The sequence below is a fragment of the Anabrus simplex genome, chromosome 9 (genome assembly GCF_040414725.1).
Source record: "Anabrus simplex isolate iqAnaSimp1 chromosome 9, ASM4041472v1, whole genome shotgun sequence".
NCBI lineage: Eukaryota > Metazoa > Arthropoda > Insecta > Orthoptera > Tettigoniidae > Anabrus > Anabrus simplex.
The window spans coordinates 40,939,449-40,961,651 of NC_090273.1; the positions used below are offsets into that span (position 1 = coordinate 40,939,449).

Genomic DNA, 22,203 nt, shown 5'->3' on the forward strand with positions numbered 1-22,203 from the left:
TTGACCTAAAACGGATAAATATCTGAAAAGTTGGCAAAATAAACGGAATTACAGACAGCGGACCCCCTACATAGATGTGGCCATTATACTTTCAGATGATGTTTGGATATGGGGTAAAACTGTAGAGAGTTCCCAGGAGAAACTGAATAGATAGGACAGTATGTTCAGTGAATTTGGTTCTGAAATTAGTGAAAGCAAGACAGTGCGCAGAAGACAAAGACGATGCGAATAAATTCCAGTAAGGTACCTAATGTGAAGAAAGTAACGGGAAACTACATCACTCCTCATTTCCCTAGTACGCCACTTCAGTGATGCCTAGGCCATCTATGACAACTGATGGCGGAGCTATTGAGGATCCAACGAGCCTTCGGACTGAGTACTGAACATTCTTCTTCTTCTTCTTCTTCTTCTTCTTTTCCTACCGCTTTTCCCACACCTGTGGGGTCGCGGGTGCGATCTGTGTCGCACATGTGGATTTGGCCCTGTTTTACGGCCGGATGCCCTTCCTGACGCCAACCCTATATGGAGGGATGTAATCACTATTGCGTTTGTCTGTGATGGTTGGTAGTGTAATGTGTTGTGTGAATATGAAGAGGAGAGTGTTGGGACGGACACAAACACCCAGTCCCCGAGCCAGAAGAATTAATCAGAAGCGATTAAAATCCCCGACCCGGCCGGGAATCGAACCCGGGACCCTCTGAACCGAAGGTCAGTACGCTGACCATTCAGCCAACGAGTCGGACTGAGTACTGAACATACAAGGTACCTAATACCGAGTGTGCAAAATAAAATAAAATTGGGCCGAAAAATATTTTCAATAGGACCGATGCGGGATTGGCCTTTGTAATGAACATCATAGAAGATGCTGGGAATGGCCTCATCTGAATAAATCAAAATGTCGACATTGGTATGCAGGCCGTCTAAGGTTTGCTACTCGGATGCTGAGGCTGCTACAGATCACCGTTAAATTCGTAATACTCAGGAATCGCAATCAGTCCAGTAGGGCGGGTAGCTACTTCAGTGTGCTTCCCCTACGCTATGGTGGACTTAAAATAATTGCTAAAAACGGAGCGCTTAAATATCTTGACTCGCCACGATAGATATTTCTTCGTAAAATTATGAGAAGATCACGAGTTTGATGGCTATCGCCCGTCCATCCATTTCAACTTGACGTACCCTGTCACAGCAGAGCATGCCACAGCTCGCCACAATATGACAGGAATGAAAGATACGCAGCCGGGCAAGTAATCAAAGCAGAATCGTTATCAAATGCCCACATAGTGGCGTGAATATAATATTCGATACTAGGATTTTTGTTTTTTTTGTTTGCTAGTTGCTTTACGTCGCACCGACACAGATAGATCTTATGGCGACGATGGGATGGGAAAGGCCTAGGAGTTGGAAGGAAGCGACCGTGGTCTTAATTAAGGTACGGCCTCAGCATTTGCCTGGTGTGAAAATGGGAAACCACGGAAAACCCTCTTCAGGGCTGTCGACAGTGGGATTCGAACCCACGATCTCCCGGATGCAAGCTCACAGCCGCGCGCTCCTAACCGCACGGCCAACTCGCCCGGTGATGCTAGAATTTGTGAAGCTAATACGAATCTCTATATGTCCTTTCACGAGAGTTTAATCCTGATGTAAACATGGTATGTCCACGCCTCCGCCAAAGAAAGAGTTGTGATTCGCTGAGCGTGTAGTACCGACCTCCACCCCGTCAACGTCTCGTGTTCGGACGTACAGGGCCGCGCATCGCATACGCCAACAGTGCGAAGATCTGAACTTCTGAACCTGGATTCTGTTCACTTAGTTTATTGAACACATTCACAATGTACTGCTTAGTCGAGCAGCTCGTCTCCTTACTCGCAAGTCTTCTCAACCCAAAGTTTGCATCATTGTCGTAAGACTGCACAATCGCCCAGAATAGGAGTATATCGTGATGCCGCTTTTTTATTTTATTTTTTGGATCTTTTCAAGTTCTCGAATAAGCAATTCTGGTAAAGGTCCCGTACACTGGAACCAGAATCTAAATTGGGGTCTGACCTCTTTTTAACATGGATATGTTTTTGGGGTGGAGGTCTAACAGGAATTTGGGTCATCAATTTGCCGACACCATTGTAACCATGGCAACCACTGTCCGTCTATGTACACTAGGTCAGTAGCGCCATCTTCTAACTATGCGCTTTCTTCCTGTAACTAAGAGCTTGCCTTACGGCTGGATTCCATGGTTCAAATTCTGGTCACTACACGTGAGATTTGTGCTGGACAAAGCGGAGGTGGGACAGATTTTTCTCCGGGTAATCCGGTTTTCTCCGTCATCTTTCATTGCAGCAACACTCTCAATATCATTTCATTTCATCAGCTGTCAGTCATTAATCATTGCCCCGGAGGAGTGCGACAGCCTTCGGCAGCCGGCACAGCTCCTATCTTCGCCACTAGATAGGGGCTTCATTCAGTCCATTCCTGACCCGGTCGAATGACTGCAACAAGCTTGTGGATTTTTTTTTATTTTTTGTTTTTGATAAATGTTACCATGGAGCTAACATTCCAGTACTTGATGACGCTACTGACCCAGTATACGTAGATGACGAACAGTGGTTACCGTCGTTACCATGGTGTCGGGAAATTCTCACCACAAAACTGATTACACGAATTCCAAATAAAACCCAACCCAAAAACATATCCATGTTAATAAAGAAATTCTACGCATTATGGAATAATATTGTGTACTTTAATGTTTTATGTATTCGTTCCGAAAGTCACTTAAACTCAAACGTAAAATTTCACTTTGGGCTCTTTCAACGTAAATAACTGCTCTTATTTTTTTTTATTATTTTTTTTTTTTTAGCTAGTTGCTTTGCGTCGCACCGACACAGATAGGTCTCATGGCGACGATGGAGCAGGAAAGGGGTAGGAGTGGAAGGAAGCGGCCGTGGCCTTAATTAAGGTACAGCCCCAGCATTTGCCTGGTGTGAAAATGGGAAACCACGGAAAACCATTTTCAGGGCCGGCGACAGTGGGGTTCGAACCTACTATCTCCCGAATACTGGATACTGGCCGCACTTAAGCGACTGTAGCTATCGAGCTCGGTGTTTATTTTATAAGACGCGAGGACAGTATAATTCATCTCTTGCACGGACATGGAACAGGCTGTCAAATGTTGGTATAGCGAGGGACAGAACCACTTAACTTTGACATTCCAGTCCTCTCAATGCGCTCGAAAGTACATACAAATAAAAGCAGCGTGTATGTCAATTTAGAACTGCTGCGATTTCTCCAGCTTCTGAATGTGTGCAACGTGTCATAGTGCTATGTTTTCACCTCTTGAACTCGTAAACAAGTTCTTGATCTCAAGTTCATTCTGAGATGAAGCGTCGACTATAATTCGTTTTTACACCCACCCTGCAGTCTCTCTTTTTATGCTCACAGAAGCACACATGCTTCCCCTGAAACTCACTGGAGCCAATGGGAAACTTTTATGTGTGCATTGTATTTGCTTCGTTCACCATTTCCTTCGTTTTACTGATGTCATCGTCTGTGCGAGACCTTCTAGTCTTCTGAAAGTAAAAGATAACGGAGGATTGGATGCATTGAGGATTACTGTAGGATGTTTTTAAACCAGTTCCCATTCTGCCACCATGCTCTAGTTTTGGGGAAGACAATTTCAGGCGGACCGAGCTCGATAGCTGCAGTCGCATAAGTGCGGCCAGTATCCAGTATTCGGGAGATAGTAGGTTCGAACCCCACTGTCGGCAGCCCTGAAAATGGTTTTCCGTAGTTTCCCATTTTCACACCAGGCAAATGCTGGGGCTGTACCTTAATTAAGGCCACGGCCGCTTCCTTCCCACTCCTAGCCCTTCCCTGCCCCATCGTCGCCATAAGTCCTATCTGTGTCGGTGCGACGTAAAGCAACTAGCAAATATATATATATATATATATTCAGGCGGTGTGACGTGTCTGAACGAGGAACAAGCCCATCAGTTCGTGTGATGTTAGGCGAGAGCTGAGTAATCCAATGTCGCCTGGACGGTGAAGGCCAAGGGCAAGCAGTGAGTGCATCGATGCACTTGAAATGTGGTGTTAGCAGAGGATGTTACGAATACCGTGGACGGAGAGAATATCTTCTTCTCAGTCGCGTAACACATGTCTGAGTATCGTGATCTCATGCTTAGTTTTACTATTCGACGGTGTCCATCAGCAGTCGCCATTGCTTGCGGTCTTCTGCTTCCGAATTGTCACTCGAAGATAGGGTTGCCACCTGTCCCGTATTGAGGTGAAAATTGGAAATTGGAAAGCAGAAGACCATAGACAATGGCGATGGCCGAATAGCAAGGAAGCATGATATCACGATAGAGTTACGTGGCTGAGGAGGAGTATTTCCGAAATAATTTTACAATGTATATTTCTCAATATTGTATAACAGGTTGACATAACACACGATGGACTGTGTTCCTTACTTAGCACTTTATTTTTCCACACAGTCTTCATAGCGATTGAGACGTTTGTCTAAACCATTGGACAAGGCTTTCGATGCCACTCTCGAAAAATTTGATATCCTGACATGGCATCATCATCGCTTTGTACCACCAACCCCAATATATTCTTCCAAAGTCGCAAGGATATGAAAATCACTACTCTGCCGTGCCTACTGTTGTGAGCCTGCTACTCCGTTCACAGTCAACTGTTGTCACTCTCCCGGTTGGAAATTCGGAGCGCACAGAGTCAACAGTTGTCACTCTTCCGGTTCGAAATTCGGAGCGCTCACAGTCACTCTTCCGGTTCGAAATTCGGAGCGCCCACAGTCACTCTTCCGGTTCGAAATTCGGAGCGCCCACAGTCACTCTCCCGGTTCGAAATTCCGAGCACAGTTTTGCAACATTCTGACGACTCATCACACTTTCGCCATAGACTTCCACCAAATTACGATGAATTTCCGCAGCTGAGACACTTTTCGCGTTGATAAATCGAGTAACTGCACGAGATTCCTCCTCGAACCACTGCTCCAGTTGCCTCTCCATCTTTAACTGTCTTTTATCACCAAGATGGCAGTACACAGTGCTACCAACGATAGGGAACTACCAACCGAAACATTAAACAGTTCGGTTACAATTGCAGTTAGTCTAGCTTTATGTTTACATGTCAACCCTTGTTCTTTTCCGACGCCGATGGTATTACATTTAGGCCGTCCCTCGTGAGATTGAGAAACTGGCAACTACTTCAGTGTCGCAGTCAGTTAACCATTGTCTTGTTTTCGAGACATCAGGATCGATCCCGTTAGGGTCAGTGGCTTTTGGCGGTATTTCTTCTTTATACTCTACCTGGCAACAGGTTGAGCTCTATTTCAGTCGTCTTGGAGACAGTAAAGAGTGCGGATGTGCTGAGTAGTGCGCGGAGCAGCGGAACAATGGGTATCACGTTGACTCAATACAGGATAGCGATTGGGAGATGGAACGCCATAAAGGGAAGCAAAATGGAGACAAAAATGGAGCTGAAAGGTGAAAAAAGAAGGGTGGTGGCTACTCTACTGGTGGCGGCGGTGGTGATGGTGTTATTGATAATAGGAGGGGTGGAAATTAATCCTGGCCCAGGACCAGTGGGTTCCATTGGATGGGAAGAATTGGAAGCAATAAGAGAGGTGATAAGAGAGGCTTGCCAGACAGAACAAATAAAGGAAATGTTTAGAGAGCTATCCATGGACTTTATGGACCTAAAGTCGAGTATTAAGGAAGACGTAAAGAAGATACTAGAAGAAGAAGGATGTAATAAAGATGAGTTGGACGTGTTGAAACAGGAAGTAAGAAGTTTGGAGCGAGACCTGAGAGATACTAAGAGACTAGTAGAGAAGAGTGTGCAAGATAGTGTGAGTAAAAATATTTTCATATATGGTGTCCAAGAAGAAGAAAAAGAAACAAAAGTGGAACTAGTATACAAAGTGGTGGAAGTGATACAGAATAGAATGAAAATCAATTTTAGCGAAGTAGATATAGACGATGTGCATCGTGTGGGGAAAATGAAGGGCAAAAGGCCAATCAGAGTGAAATTATTCCGAAGCCGGTACGCTGGAGTGGGTGCTGCTGTTATTTTCGAACTTCATTTATCGTGTTTCTCTAGATTTTGCAGGCTGTATCAGTTGCTCGCGTTCAGTCCGTTAAGTCCAAGTCGTCTTGGATGCTGTCCTTGAACCCTCCGCTGTGTTGGTCCCTGTTGCCAAAGAAGTTGGATGAAATCCTGTCCTCGTCCATACAGTAGACATCGTCAGACTATCCAAGTCTCTTTATCTGGATCGCCTCTTCAATAGCTGGCTGATCATCACATTATTTCCAGCTATTTCCATTGCGTATGTGGTCTCAGAAAATAACGCCGCGAAACTGAGGGCAGTACTCATCTGTAAAACTTCTCAAGGTCTCGTTTCAGAACAGTCCATGTTTCGGAACGATACAGAAGGAATGGTAGAATCAGCGTACGGTAGAAGCTTGTGTTGGTATTATACTGGATGAACCGAAATTCGCGCACTCGGGCGTCGCAAAGCGACTCCTTACTTGCCAGCAATTTTAAAAAAATGTCTCTCCCAAAACTTTTATCCTGCGAGTATATCCGGCAGAAAAAGGGCGTTGAAGAGTTGCAATCTGGCAACACTGTAACCACATGTAGGGTAACTACCTCTGTCAGCACATATTAGGCGTGCTGTACAGTTGGTGCAGTGGATAGAGTTTTGCGTTAGCATGCAGGAGGTCGAGGGGTGGATCCTGGGTTGGGGCGTATGTCTTTTATTTCGTAAATATAGTCCAGTTGGTGTGGTATCTGGCATCTTAATTGTCAACAGCGATTGCAGCGGGTCCTCTAGAAACCATTTGCACTTACATGCTACGATCCTAGAAATGGACGAACAATCGTTTCCATTGGTCAGCTTTGAAAGACGCCCTTTCCACGTCGTGGGCGTGAATTTATTCGCTGTTCACGATTAAGATGCCAGATACCATACCACCTGGACTACATTTGCGAAATCAAAAACATACGCCTCAACCAAGGATCGACCCCTCGACCTCCTGTATGCTAACCCAAAACTCTATCCACTGCACCAAACGTACAGCACGGCTAACTTGAGCTGACAGAGGTAGTTACCCTACATGTGGTTACAGTGTTGCCAGATTGCCACTCTTCAACGTCCTTTTTTCTGCCGGATATACTCGCAGGCTCCGCCTCTGTGGTGTAGTGGTTAGTGTGATTAGCTGCCATCCCCGGAGCCTCGGGTTCGATTCCCGGCTCTGCCACGAAATTTGAAAAGTGGTACGAGGGCTGGAACGGGGTCCACTCAGCCTCGGGAGGTCAACTGAGTAGAGGTGGGTTCGATTCCCACCTCAGCCATCCTGGAAGTGGTTTTCCGTGGTTTCCCCAATCAAATGCCGGGATGGTACCTAACAAGGTCACGGCTGCTTCCTTCCCTCTTCCTTGCCTATCCTTTCCAATCTTCCCATCCCCCACCAAGGCCCCTGTTCAGCATAACAGGTGAGGCCGCCTGGGCGAGGTACTGGTCATTCTCTCCAGTTGTATCCCCCGACCCAATGTTTCACGCTCCAGGACACCGCCCTTGAGGTGGTAGAGGTGGGATCCCTCGCTGAGTCGGAGAGAAAAACCAACCCTGGAGGGTAAGCAGATTAAGAAAGACATATACTCGCAGGACGAACTTATGTGAGAGACATTTCTTTTTAGCGCTGCGACGCCCGAGTGTGAGAATTTCGGTTCACTCTGTATAGGCAGCACTGGTTCTGTATCACAGAGGAAATTGTAACCACTTGTATAAAATTACCGGTACTGTGATGTAGGGGTGACGCGCCTGCCTCTTACCCCGAGGCCCCGGGTAAGATTCCCGGTCAGATGAGGGATTTTTACCTGGATCTGAGGGATGGTTCGAGATCCACTCAGCCTACGTGATCACAATTGAGGAGCTGTTTGACGGTGAGATAACGGCCTCAGTCTAATTTAATTTCGTGTGGCTATTTCTAGCCGGGTGCAGCAGCCCTTGTAAGGCGGACCCTCCGATGAGGGTGGGCTGCATCTTCCATGTGTAGGTAACTGCGTGTTGTTGTGGTGGAGGATAGTGTTATGTGTGGTTTGTGAGTTGTAGGTATTTGGAGACAGCACAATCACCCAGCCCTCCGAGCCATTGAAATTAACCAATTAAGGTTAAAATCCCCGACCCGGCCGGGAATCGAACCCTTGACCCTGTTACCCGAAGGCCAGTACGTTGACCATTCAGCCAACGACTCGGACTGCCTCGGTCTAGGAAGCCAAGAATAACAGCCGAGAGGGTTCGCCATGCCGACCTCACTACACCTCATAATCTCCAGGCCTTCGGGCTGAGCAGCGGTCGCTTGGCAGGCAAAGGCCCTTCGGGTTTGGTTTGGTTTTTGTTGTACAAAATTGAACTGTAATCCAAAATTGTCTTCAGTCATCTGTCTGTGGATGGTCTAACAGAGTTGCCAAGTACCACGGATTTTCGTTAGTTTCTACGATTTATTTATTTATTTATTTATTTATTTATTTATTTATTTATTTATTTATTTATTTATTTATTTATTTATTTATTTATTTATTTATTTATTTATTTATTTCTGATATACTACGGCAAAACGGAAGCGGTGTTGATTATTACGGACTTCACGAAATCGAAATGTTCTGTGTAGATTCTCCATTTCTCGAGCGAATATTAAGAAAACGTTCCAATCGTTGAAGAAGGTGTCAGAAATCAGTTCGTGAAAAAATGACGAAATAGCGTCATTTGCACCTTTAACGGCCGGCATGCTCGGTTTCTGTTTATTTATAATTTAGTTATTAGTTATTAGCCTGAGCTGATTATTACTTCCTTTGCATGCTTGTGCTACAAATGTATGTACAAGCCTTTATTTCGGTAAAGTTAAGAACAACATAAATTAAAAACCGAGCAAGTGGCCGTGCGGTTAGGGTCACGGAGCTGTGAGCTTGCATTCGGGAGATAGTGGGTTCGAACCCCACAGTCGGCAGCCTGGTTTTCCATGTTTTCCCATTTTCACACCGGACAAATGTCCGACTCGTTGGCTGAACGGTCAGCGTACTGGCCTTCGGTTCAGAGGGTCCCGGGTTCGATTCCCGGCCGGGTCGGGGATTTTAACCTTAATTGGTTAATTCCAATGGCACGGGGGCTGGGTGTATGTGTTGTCTTCATCATCATTTCATCCTCATTACGACGCGCAGGTCCCCTACGGGTGTCAAATAGAAAGACCTGCACCTGGCGAGCCGAACCCTTCGTGGGATATCCCGGCACTAAAAGGCATACGACATTTCATTACCGGACAAATGCCGGGGCTGTACCTTAATTGAGGCCACGGCCACTTCCTTCCCACTCCTAGCCCTTTCCTATCCCATCGTCGCCATGAGACCTTTCTGTGTCGGTGCGACGTAAAGCAAATTCCAAAAACATAAACTAAAATAATAATAATAATAATAATGAAATGAAATGGCGTATGGCTTTTAGTGCCGGGAGTGTCCGAAGACATGTTCGGCTCGCCAGGTGCAGGTCTTTCGAGTTAACGCCCGTAGGCGACCTGCGCGTCGTGATGAGGATGAAATGATGATGAATACAACACATACACCCAACCCCCGTGCCATTGGAATTAACCAATTAAGGTTAAAATCCCCGACCCGGCCGGGAATCGAACCTGGGGCCCTCTGAACCGAAGGCCAGTACACTGACCGTTCAGCCAACGAGTCGGACAATAATAATAATAATAATAATAATAATAATAATAATAATAATAATAATAATAATAATAATAATAATAAGTTATGTAAACGTAAGAACAATGAAAAGCCGAGTGACAGTGGAGAACGACGATCTGCAGTGAATCAGTATTACCGAAAGCAGTACACAGAAGCGTTTTTATGCCTAGGACCATCGAAAATTTCACGAAACACGTGTTCTGTGAAACATGCAAATGTGATGTTTCCATTAAACATGCACAACACGACGACTTTGTACGCTATGGAAAATTAAAAATAAAACATCAGAAGTATGGATGCATCGAAGGGCAGTGCAAGATGCTCTCGTATTTTTACTACAAAAAGTGACAGTAAATGTGTTACACGGTTTGAATATTTTACACGTTATTTAGTTTAACACAACCTTCTCTTATCTTTTAAGACCATGCCACTACGGACTTTGGTCTAAGGATGCAAGAGAAATGAAAATGCCCTTTTGTATTATGCTCAGAATTATGCGACAATTCGTTTTCATTCGAGAACTATCTGCTGATCCAGGCATTTTTAAGCTTGCACAACGATATGATAAATTAAATTCAAAGAAATAATTGTACTTCAGAATTATGATGTATAGGAATTATTATTATTATTATTATTATTATTATTATTATTATTATTATTATTATTATTATTATTATTATTATTATACATGTATTGAGTTCAGATAGAATAAAATTGGTGAACATTCATTCTGGTATGTTTAACTAACTTAAAGGTTTTGTTCTTAACACGTAAGGGGCAGTCAAGTAAAAACGGGTCACCTGCCAAAAAGAATGGGAGAACATTTTGTACTGCAAAATAATCACCAGAATTGGGTGATCAGACTGCCAATTCTATCTGTACCCAATCACAAGTATCGTCGTCCGATGTAAACCGATGTCCACGAATATCTTTCTTCCGCTCGAGCAGCGCTGTGAAGACACGTCGCAGAAACTGAGCTGCGCCATAAAGTCAAAACGCCCGGGTATGCTATGGAACGGCATTACTCTTCTTCATGATAATGCCCTCCCCCACACTGGCAGCTTTAGAGCAATAGCCTTCAGAGATGTGTGTGGGGAAACAGTTCAGCAACCTGCATACATCCTAGATCTCTCCCCGTGCGATTTTCACATCGTTGGGGAACTGAAGAAAGACGTTCATAGGCATCGGTTTGCACAGGACGATGGTGTGTGTAACTGGGTACAGATGTGGTTCCATCAATTCAAAAATGGAATTGACCCAGTGGGGTTAGTGTCTTCAACAATTTTGTGGTACGAAATGTTGTAATTTACTATACGTTATGGCAGATGACTCATTTTTATTCGAATGCCTCTTATATTTGTTGAATTATTGGGAATATCATTGAATAACCTGAAATTTGATGGTGGATAATTGACCACATTTCTGACAAATTAATACAAAGTGACATCACATTGTTCCCCCTAACTCCAACTGGCACTTAATATTCACATAAATGTAATTTACTCAGCTACTCTTGCTTCCTGGTGCAGGCTTTGGTGAAGGGAAACTGTAATCTAGTCTTTCCCCGAAGTATATGTTGAGTATTCAGCCCGAAGGCTTGTTGGATCCTCAACAGGTCCACAGGTCTCCGAGGTACTCTTTTCATTGGTCCTGGGATAATTGTACAGTTTTTAAACAAATGTTAATTCGACATAGAATACAGTAGGCTATATCACGTGGGTGTTAGAAAAGTGTTTCGTTTTTCTTGATGCGGGCTCGCGGATGAAGTGAGACCAATTTATATGACATGTTTGTACAGCCGGATGCCCTTCCTGACGCCAATCTCAGTTCAGGAGCTAATGAAGATTAAATAGTGAGTGAAATTGGGTAAGGAATTGGCTGTGGCCTATGAATGGCAACTGTCTTGGCATTTGTCTAGAAGTGAAAATGGGAAACCACAGAAAACCATTCTCAAGACAGCTGACGGTGGGGTTCGAACCGACGCCTCTCCCGAATGCAGAGCTTGCGTCCATATCCGTAGTGTATTAATTCGTGCGGCCAATCCCCATGCTGATGTTAAAAATAAGTGAATAAATAAAATAAATCTCCTGGCGTTATCGGCCCCGAAGGGCCTTCTGCCTACCAGGTGAACGCTGCTCAGATTGTGAGGTGAATCGTGGTCAGCGTCACGAATCCTCTCCGTCGTTATTCTTGGCTTTATAGACCGGGGCTGCCATCCCACCGCCAGATAGCTCCTCAAATATAGTCACATAGACGGAATGGACATCGAATCAGCCCTCAGGTCCATGTAAGTATCCCTGACCTGGCCCGAAATTGGACCCAGGGCCTCCAGGTAAGAAGCAGGTGCATTACCCCCTACACCACGGGGCTGGCTCCAGAAATATGTGAATGGGCGTAATTTATATGTAGAAAGATTTTCTTGTATTTTTTCTTTCTTTTCTTCTGGGCTCTCCTTTTGCGAATGTTGTCAAATGACACTATCTCCAATTTTTATCGATTAGATGACATCGTCTGTGTCTTCGGGCATCTCCATAGGTTAGACGGCATGTGGCGCTCGGCCACCTCGAATTTTTTATCTTCTATGTAGGCCTATTTGTATTGAAGGAAGTGTGATGGATAATTTTTTGGGACACACCCATGTACCCAGAACTAGAACGAAATGATAGACGTATTATTTAAAATCATCAGAATAAATAATATGCCGATGATATAAGTTTTTGTCCTTAATAAGAATGCAGTCTCAACAAATTACAGTAAAATCTCGATGACAGAAACCTGCTTATTACGCGACCAGTGTAACATGTTCGATCTATTGATTGCTGCTAACAAATCCATTTTAAATAACCTCTTTAACATGCGAACACATCCTGCTTATAACGTGCTTTCTCACTTCTTATGCGTCAAAATAAAAATAAAAAAGTATGGAAGATCTTTTGTTATTAGGCATGTCTGGTTTATCTCGGCCAGACTGACTGTTAAGGAAATTTGTATTGTATCTTCGTTTGTATTATTATAGTCCATTTGTTGCAGTAGATTTCAAAATGATCTGTTCCTTTTGACAACACTTTTCCTAAATCACAGTTCATACTCATGTTATCAGTTAGTTCATAACTATACGAATATGAAGTGTGGACTATTTTGTGTGAATTTTACTGTATCCTCAATTATACTGTTTTCCAAATGGACCCTATCCCAAATTTGTGATGGCTTTTTCTTTGTGCATATTACATTGTAAATTCGCGAAGATGAATTTCAACTGACCTCATATTGAGTGATATCATTATATAACATATCGGGAATCCATAGGGCTTCAGAGTACCTCGCTACAATAAATATCGCTTAGTCTGATTTGCAGGAAATATTTTGTGATATGTTTGAATAATCTTCCAGTTAATTTGTAATGAAGAAACCCCCGTTTATTAATGTTCGAGTACATAAAGAATTATTGGACGTGTTTTATTGCTTGCCTCTGTAAAGTTTAAATTATGTCAAATGTGGAAAATGTATTATTAATTCAGAAAGGTAAAATGAAATACTGGTTCATTTACTTCAGATCTGTGAGGGTTAAATTACTGCGCTGTAGTTTACATATTCTTTCAAAGCAAGTGTTCTGGTATTCCAATTGAAAACAGTTTCATTGATTTTGAGAAGGGCTGTGTTTAATACGCTGTTTTCGTACTTTTTGCTGACGAGAGTAAAAACTGTTAACTTGCCGTTTATTTTGTTCCTTAAACATGCAAAATACTTCCACATCAACAAAGTATTTAACATGATGAAAAACAGAAAGAAATATATAATCATATTAACAGCTACTGCCATTGCTTAAAACTGTTGTTTAAAGATATTTTCTTCCCTAGTTTTTTATCTATACTCAAACAGAGAAGTCACAGAAGATCATCTTAATTGAAGTATGAGAATGAGTGTTGAATTATCAAACGCTACGCCTTACTACTCATCTTCCAATCTGAGGGCTTAGAACACATATTTTGAGGATAGTGGGTTGGGCAAGGTATATTCTGGACCCTTGCTATTCCTGCTATTTCTTATGCTTGCTGCTAAGATGGTGCTTCCCTTCCTATATGTATTCAGTTTTCTCCTGCTGCTTTTCTCCATTAGTCCTGATTATAATAGTAAGTTTATTTTTTCTGTGGGTTGTTGAAACTTAACACCAAACAGCTAGTATCTCTTGGTATTGAAAAACTTGTGTTTGCGCCTGCACAGAACGTTACAGAAGAGATCGAGATAGCTGTTGATACCTTTCTTGAAAATGGCACTTGGGAGACTTTTGGTCCTGACACCTTATCAGGAGAACCAGTTTTAAGGGTAAGAACACAGGATTTGCTTGTATGTAAGCTGCTTGACTGCCTTGCCCTTGCTTGACTCTGTGTGGAATGTTTGCGTTTTTGTGTGTTTGCGTGTTGTTCACCAAAACTGCTTGATGAATACTAAGTTTGTTTATAGTAACTAATAGCTGGTACAGGTTTTGTTGTTCTCTGTAGTTAGTTTATGTTTAGACAGAAGGTGGAATATCGTGCACTTGTGTGCAAAGTTGTGAAATTTTGTATGCATCTTGCCATCGGTCCCTTGCACCTATCTTATGTACAGTAGCGTATCACTAAGAATTTTGTGGAGATTTCACCAAGAGGTGACCCTTATTTACAGTCTGTGCATTATAAGCTTATCCAATAGTGTAAAATAACTCCCTCATAAGTGTCCAGAAGATTTAGATGCTTTGGATTTTTCAGCATTAGATATGTAGGTCGCCTCCTACAGGACTTGACTAAAATTCAGAAGCGAAGACGATCTTTGCCGAGTGCAAAAGATGGCAGAAAAACGAATATGGTGGGAGTTGTTGTGAACTGTTTTTGTATATGTGTGTGTAAAGATAATTGTGATGTAAAACTAAAATTTAGCTAAGATTGATTCAGTGTGTTGTGTACTTCACTACATATTGGTGACCCCGACATAATTCAGTGACGGGAGTGCGGAATACACATCGCGGAGTGCATAAGTGTAGTGTAAGCGCGAAGAACAATGAATGAAAACAACATAACACGACCACGGGGCCCTTAACTGAGTCCTGTCATTGGTTCCACTTACTTGTGTCAGGATCCTCATTTTCATTTTCCTATCTGACCTCCCTTGGTCAGCTCTTGTTCTTTTTCGACCCCGACGATATTAGGTTATGAGGACTAGGGAGTCTTTCATTTTCGCATCGTCGTGGCCCTTGCCTTTCGTTGGCTGATACTTTCTTTTTGGAAGTGTTGGAACATTTTTTTCCACTCTGATTCGTGGTAATAGAGCATGGTTGCCAAGTTTTACTTCTTCTTATAATAACCACCCCCACCACCACCTTAGCGAAACTCCCAGTGGGCTTAGCATGGCTCTTTCTATCATGACAATACGATATCAGATTTGCGGGACTTTCTGTTTTACCACCTTCTTTACAATACCCTAAAATTACTATTACTACTACTCACTGTCGACGGCCCTGAAGATTGTTTTCCGCAGTGTCCTATTTTCACACCAGGCAAATGCTGGGGCTTTACCTTAATTAAGGCCACGGTTGCTTCCTTCCCACGCCTAGCTCCTTCCTGTCCCGTCATCGCCATAAGACCTATCTGTGTCGATGCGACCTAAAGCCAGTTGAAAACTACTACTACTACTTTTCTTCATTCAAATATACCAGTTAACATTTTACCCGCGGTGATGATTAGGGTAGTGGCTTAGCTGATGGCTTTACACCCGAACAGTCGAGGTTTGAATCCCAGCTGACTTCGTGTTACAGTTTTCAGCTGAAAAGTCAAGTGACGTCAGGAAGAGCATTCGGTATAGACCCAAAGTGAACAATAGATACACCAGAAATACCTGGATAAGTTAAGGGAAGTATAAACACACTCCCAACAAGTTCACCGGTAACTTGCCTGTTGGCTAAACTCGTAATGCATAGACGCCATGAAAGGGAAATGTGAGAAACAGATAGAACTTAAAACATAACAACAAAAATGTTTAACACGTTTCCTCTTACGGTGACTGGGTCTTTCTCTCTCACAAGTTAAGACATACCAAACGGTTATGTTTCCTTTTATTAATATTGATTTGTAGGATTTATATTAATAATATGATTTTTTTGTGCTTGAAAGTTTGCATTATCATTATGAGAAATTCGTATTTTTTTTCTGCTATTGTACATTCAAAAGAACAAGTTTAAGCGCTGTAGTTAATGAATAAGTTTGTAGTTGTAAGTTGAGTTGTTTAAATTACGCTGCAATTTGTTGCTCCGCATAAGTAGTACAATATTCTGAAATTGACCTATATTTGATGTTTGTATGATACGAATGCATGGACACAGAAAGATTTCAAGAATTCTTAATACATACAAAGGGTTATGGTATTTTTCTTGTGGCCTGTGAGAAGTTTTAATCTAACTATGTGTGTAATTAATTAAAATGCATGAGGAAACGCGGAGTGTGGTTACATTGAGGATGGATTTGGTTCCTATAATAACACATTTCAGCGTATGAAACTGTCTCTTGCAAATAGGAGTTAACTGTGTTTCTCTCTTTCAGGTTCTGGGTTATGATTTGGATGATGGCCCTAATGGAGAGATTGAATACAGCATCAAGTCAGGTAGAGGAATCGGCAAGTTCAAGATTGATCCCAAGACCGGTGTCGTGTATTCTCAACGAGGTTTCCAAGATGGACAGGTGTATGAACTTCGAGTAAGAATCATTGTACTCTCTACCCTTTCAATACGTAATATATAGAATAAACTTGTAGACGTTTAACGTCGCATTAATCAGGGATGTTCCTACCTTAAGAGCACAAGATCACATCAAAGGTCGTTAATGTCCGGCTGCATGGCTAGATGGTTAGCGTGCTGGTCTTTGGTCACAGGGGTCCCGGGTTCGATTCCCGCAGGGTCGGGAATTTTAACCATAATTGGTTAGGATGTATGTGTCGTTTTCATCATCATTTCATCCTCATCACGACGCGCGTCAAATCAGAAGACCTGCACTTGGCGAGCCGGACACATCCCGGCACTAAAATCCATACGCCATTTCATTTCAAAGGTCGTCATTAGTAAGCAGTTCAGAAATAAGTTGAGCCTGCTCATTTTCAATAAAATCTTGTCTTGATTTAGTGTTTTTTTTGTTTTTTGTTTTTTTTTTTTTTGTCTCCCACTACACAGATTCTCCTTTCCGAACTATTCATTCTAAAATATGTGTCAGTTTGTACCTCCCATTGACTAAAAAAAAGACAAAGAAATTCCGTACTGGCCATGACTGGCCATGAAGGCTCTTAGAGGAGTGGAAGGTAAAGGCTTCCACCATTAACCGCGGCACGTGATGGGGTAGAGTGGTTAGCTCTACGCCCGGCCGCCTTTGCCCCTAGGAATTAACCTGGTACTCATTTTTGGTGTAGGCTGAGTGAACCTCAGGGCCATATGCACCTCCAGAAGTGGAAATCTCGTTTCTTAAATTTTACGACTTCCTGACGTAGAGTGGTTAGCTCTACGCCCGGATTCGAACCCACGTCCTTCCGGGCGAACCGAGCACGCCTTTACCGCCTCGGCCAGGCAACCATTACTTATGCTGCATTGCTCTTTTTACATGTTCTGTTTAGAAATCCACTCATTCACTTATAGCAATAGTAATTGTTGCATTAATAATTATACTCGTATGTATCCTCACTAGACAATGAAAACCTCGTAATTCCACTCACGAGAAAACCACATTTCTCCCTCTGTCTTGTGAAGGCTTGCCGCGTTGCCTGAGAAGGATACAGAAGATTCCAATGGTCGAATAATGCGGCTATCATTCAGCACCGAAAATTGCAGGAACAGTTCTTCGGCTGTTGCTCACCTCTTAGTTTTGGGCTGTCTTTTTTAATGTTTAATCCGAAGGAGTTACGAGGTTTCATTTTTTCAGCGACGATGTAGGCTTTATACAATGCCGTCCATTATTGTTATTATTGTGGGAAAAGGTGGTGTAGTGGCTCAGCTGCTTGTCTTCCATCCCAGCGACCGTGGTTCGATTCCCGGTGGGCGGTGTTGCTCAGATGAGTTATTCTGTTGTAAATCCCGTGGTGTCAAGAAGGGCAAGCGACCTTAAATCCCCGACCACAACTCGTTCATTATGACGATGATGATGATTATTATTATTACTATTATTATTATCATCATCATCACAGTTGATATTATTTGGCATCCAGCAACAATCATTTGTTATTTCTGGTATACTCGCAATATACTCGTACCTTGTGGATACGAACTACGAAGATTTTAAAAAAAACTGGATTTTGGCGGTACGCAAACGGAAAAGTTTGAATACCGCTGTTCTAGGGCAAATACAGTTCAGTGATTTCTCACATACAGTTCAGTGGTTTCTCACTGTAGCACTGTCATAATTCTACCCATATAGTTTACTATTGTTGTTTGTTTCGTGTTTTTGGTAGTGGTTTAACATCCCAGTAACACATTAAAGGCGATGCAAAGATGGGAAAGCGATAGGATTGGGAAAAAAGTAGTGGCCGTAGCCTTAATTAAGGTACAGCCCCAGCATTTGCCTGGTGTGAAAATGGGAAACCACAGAAAACCAAATTGGGGCTGTCGACGGTGGAATTCGAATCTACCATCTCCTGAGCGCAAGCTCACAACTACGCGACCCTAACCGCACGGCTAACTCGCTCAGTATATCCGTATAGTTACTTCTGCAGTCGTTAGATGGCGATTGCTTTTTGTAGGCTATTTCCTCTTCTCTAGCCATATAACCACATGCAAGTTGTCATTTGTTTCTAAGAATTTCAGATCAAAAGCCAAAGGAGTCTGCAGCCACAATTTGAATTGGCACCATTTGATGACTCACTCCATTTAGAGTCTCTCTGAGAGACTTGACGAAGTATCATGCCATCTTCCTGGAAGATGTCCACAGTTCTAGGGTTAAGATAAATAATAATAATAATAATAATAATAATAATAATAATAATAATAATAATAATAATAATAATAATAATAATAATAATAATAATGAAGTATGAGACCTAGTGTAAGGCTTATAGGCGACCTAAGTTGATTACTAATTATGAAGACGTACACACACACAGCCCCCATGGCATTGGAATTAACCAATAAAGGTTAAAATCTTCGACCCGGCCGGAAATCGAACCCAGGACCTTTTGGACCTAAGGCCAGCTTACTAACCATTTAGCCATGGCAAGGGGTAAGATCAGCAAAAGGCCCCTTTAAACAACAAGCATCATCATCATCATCATCATCATCATTATTAACATTTACTGCTGTGCTAAGACTTGATTTGTATATTTTACAGATCCGTGCTCAAGACAATGGCGTACCCCAGAGGAGTCAGACAACTAGAGTGTCTGTAGAAGTGGCCAAGGTACCCAAGGATTCTCCACATGCTCCTGTGTTCAAGAACCCCAATCAGCGGCTGCCTGTCACTGAGAGCGACGAGGTGAACTACCTTGTCACTGTTATACAAGCAGACGACGAGGATGGTGACACACTGTGGTACAGCATTGTGGGTAAGTTCTTTATACCTTTCTAAACTGTAGCACTACATTGTCAAGAAACCAAAGGATGAAATACAACAAATGTTAAGGACACTGTTTTATATGAACCTTTTTGTATAAATAATATATTTATCTGCTTCGTGAAATTCTACATGGATGAAAGAACCCAAGAAAAAAATTCAATTTTTATACCTTTCTGTATAGCAGGGTCAGTGCTTGGTGTTGTTGTTGCAGTGTTACACAACTCCCAATAATTGAACACTTCATTTGTCGTCTTTTCTCCTGACTATTTTAGTTTAATGAACTTAACGTATATTCCAAAATATGTTAAAATCAATCCTCTTTGGACGTTCGATGTACTAATGTTTCGTAATGGACCTATAAATGCTGCTGGCTTTGAATCAAACTCTTTCCTACAGCAACTCCCAAGCGGACAGCATGACGCAATGTAGTTTCAGCAGGGACGAGCCTAAGTCTGTACGTAGCATCAGGCAACATGCTCGCCAGTATTGGTCCTTGGCTGTTGCAAGAGACCAGGAAACAATTCCTAATGTCCCTATTACATTGCACAAATAAGTCAAATGACTTCATTATTGCTTTCTTTCCTCTCACAATGGAAATATCTTTTTACACGCTACTAGGGTTCGCCATACCGGGTCACTCACAATATTACCAACACTATGCAGCAATGAAAACCAGGATGGCAAATTTTCAGTTCAAGTGCTTTAAGAAAAACTTCAGTTATGCTGTATAATTAGCTTCTTATTTCCTGTGTTTTAATTGCTGGATATATTTCAATTTTAATATACTGTATATTTCATCACTTAACATTTCTTGTTATTTCTGTAAGCTTTTCATATATATGTTACATTGAAAATTTTGGTGCAGCACCCAGCTTCAGATACCACAAGCTGCCATGGATATATAGGATTAAAGCTTATGCAGTAAATCTAATTTTAACTTTACTGTAGGTATGAGAGAAAAAGATATCTTCATTCTGAGGCTAAAACACTGATATTGACTTTTAGTTCATAGTACTAAAGCAGATAATGTTGAAAATAATTATTCTGAGGTGAATTTTACTAAGTACAAAGCATAATTTGTACAAATATTTTGGATATGGCATGAGAATTGTATGTGATATGGGAAGTTTCCATTGCATTTGAAGCAAGTCTAGTGTTATTTTCCTGCACTTGAAGTTTTATTCTTAGTTTTATTTGTAAATCTTGGCAAAGACTTGTATTCATACAGGTTACTGAGAATGGATGCACTAAATTATAGGTAGGCTATAGTTATTTCATCAATAATCACTTTGAGTACTTAGATGTAATAATAGTTCCACATAATGTGTCTGCATGTGTGATTCAAAAATATATTCTATTTCTTAGAAAAAAAATAGTACCTATGAGGTAAATCATTCAATTTAATATACTGTACGTACTAATAATTTGATAAGTAGTGCTAATTGCTAAATCATGTTATCATTACCCCTTGTCCAGTTCAATCCATGTTGGGGTTAATGAGGTTCCTCTCCACATTTCTTGGTCATTCCACTATTCTTCATTATGTACTGTTGTCCAGTCCATGTTGTGTTTTCTAAGGCTATTCTTCGCTAAACACATCAATCTTGTTCTTAATCTTCTTCAATCGGGAGATAGTGGGTTCGAGCCCCACTGTCGGCAGCCCTGAAGATGGTATTCCGTGGTTTCCCATTTTCACACCAGGCAAATGCCGGGGCTGTACCTTAATTAAGGCCACGGCCGCTTCCTTCCAATTCCTAGGCCTTTCCTATCTCATCGTCGCCATAAGACATATCTGTGTCGGTGCGACGTAAAGCAAATAGCAAAAAAAAAAAAAAAATCTTCTTCAACATCTCTTACCTTCCAACTTGTTCTTCTTGGTCAGGTTGTGAATCAATTGTCTATCTCTCTTCTGTACTCTCTCCTTCACCATAACAATCCTCCTCTTTCTGGGCCTTCTTCATTGTCTTCTTCCTATTATTTTCTCTGTAAATACTTGCTTCAGAACCTCATCATCTTCCATTCTCAGCATGTGTCCATAAACATTTCTGTTTACTGGTTTCTATCTTATCTTTCAGTTTTCAGAATGCAATTCTCTCTTCAATTTCTACATTTCTGACAGTGGCGGCTCGTGAAAAAATCGTCCTACGTGCTACAAAAAACAAGCTAAATACGCTGTTTTAAATCTGCATATTCCCATGATGAACAACGCATACTTCAAACTTGGTAATAATAATAATAATAATAATAATAATAATAATAATAATAATAATAATACAACTTTTCTCACAATTTATAACTCAGAACAAACAAAAACAACATTAATTTGGAAGCAGATGAATTCTTCGACAACTGTCTACGAGATAAATAATTCATTCGAGAAATATTGTTTTTACTAACCTAATGGCGCAACTTACATCAGTGCAAATAGAATCGTGGGAATATAGATCCCCACTAAGAACACTAATTTAATTTCACTTTATATACACTGCAGTGGATAAATAATTTGATAAATCTCCGTATAAACTTGAGCACTAACACAATGACAGAAAAAACACGCACCAGTAATATAACCGCGAGATTAAAAACCGCACAAAGCAACTGAAAGAGCTGCCAACTGATTCATTGAGACCTCCCCTATTACCAGAGTAAATGTCCGGCTCCATGGCTAAATGGTTAGCGCGCTGGCCTTTGGTCACAGGAATCCCGGGTTCAATTCCCGGCTGGGTCTGGAATTTTAACCAACATTGGGTGTATGTGTTGTCTTCATCATCATTTCATCCTCATCACGACTCGCAGGTCGCCTACGGGCGTCAAATCAAAAGACCTGCATCTGGCGAGTCGAACATGTCCTCGGATACTTCCGGCACTAAAAGCCATACGCTATTTCATTTCA

At 41.9% G+C, this 22,203-nt stretch overlaps 1 protein-coding gene across 1 annotated transcript in view; it reads left to right on the forward strand.

The window, feature by feature from the left end:
- Positions 1 to 22,203, forward strand: part of LOC136880846 (fat-like cadherin-related tumor suppressor homolog) — a 372,162-nt gene that overhangs the window by 227,956 nt on the left and 122,003 nt on the right. The window contains exons 6-8 of the mRNA XM_068229137.1: positions 13,978 to 14,079; positions 16,326 to 16,478; positions 19,086 to 19,299. Of these exons, the coding sequence (XP_068085238.1) occupies positions 13,978 to 14,079; positions 16,326 to 16,478; positions 19,086 to 19,299 (469 nt within the window). The remainder of the gene's footprint in view (positions 1 to 13,977; positions 14,080 to 16,325; positions 16,479 to 19,085; positions 19,300 to 22,203) is intronic.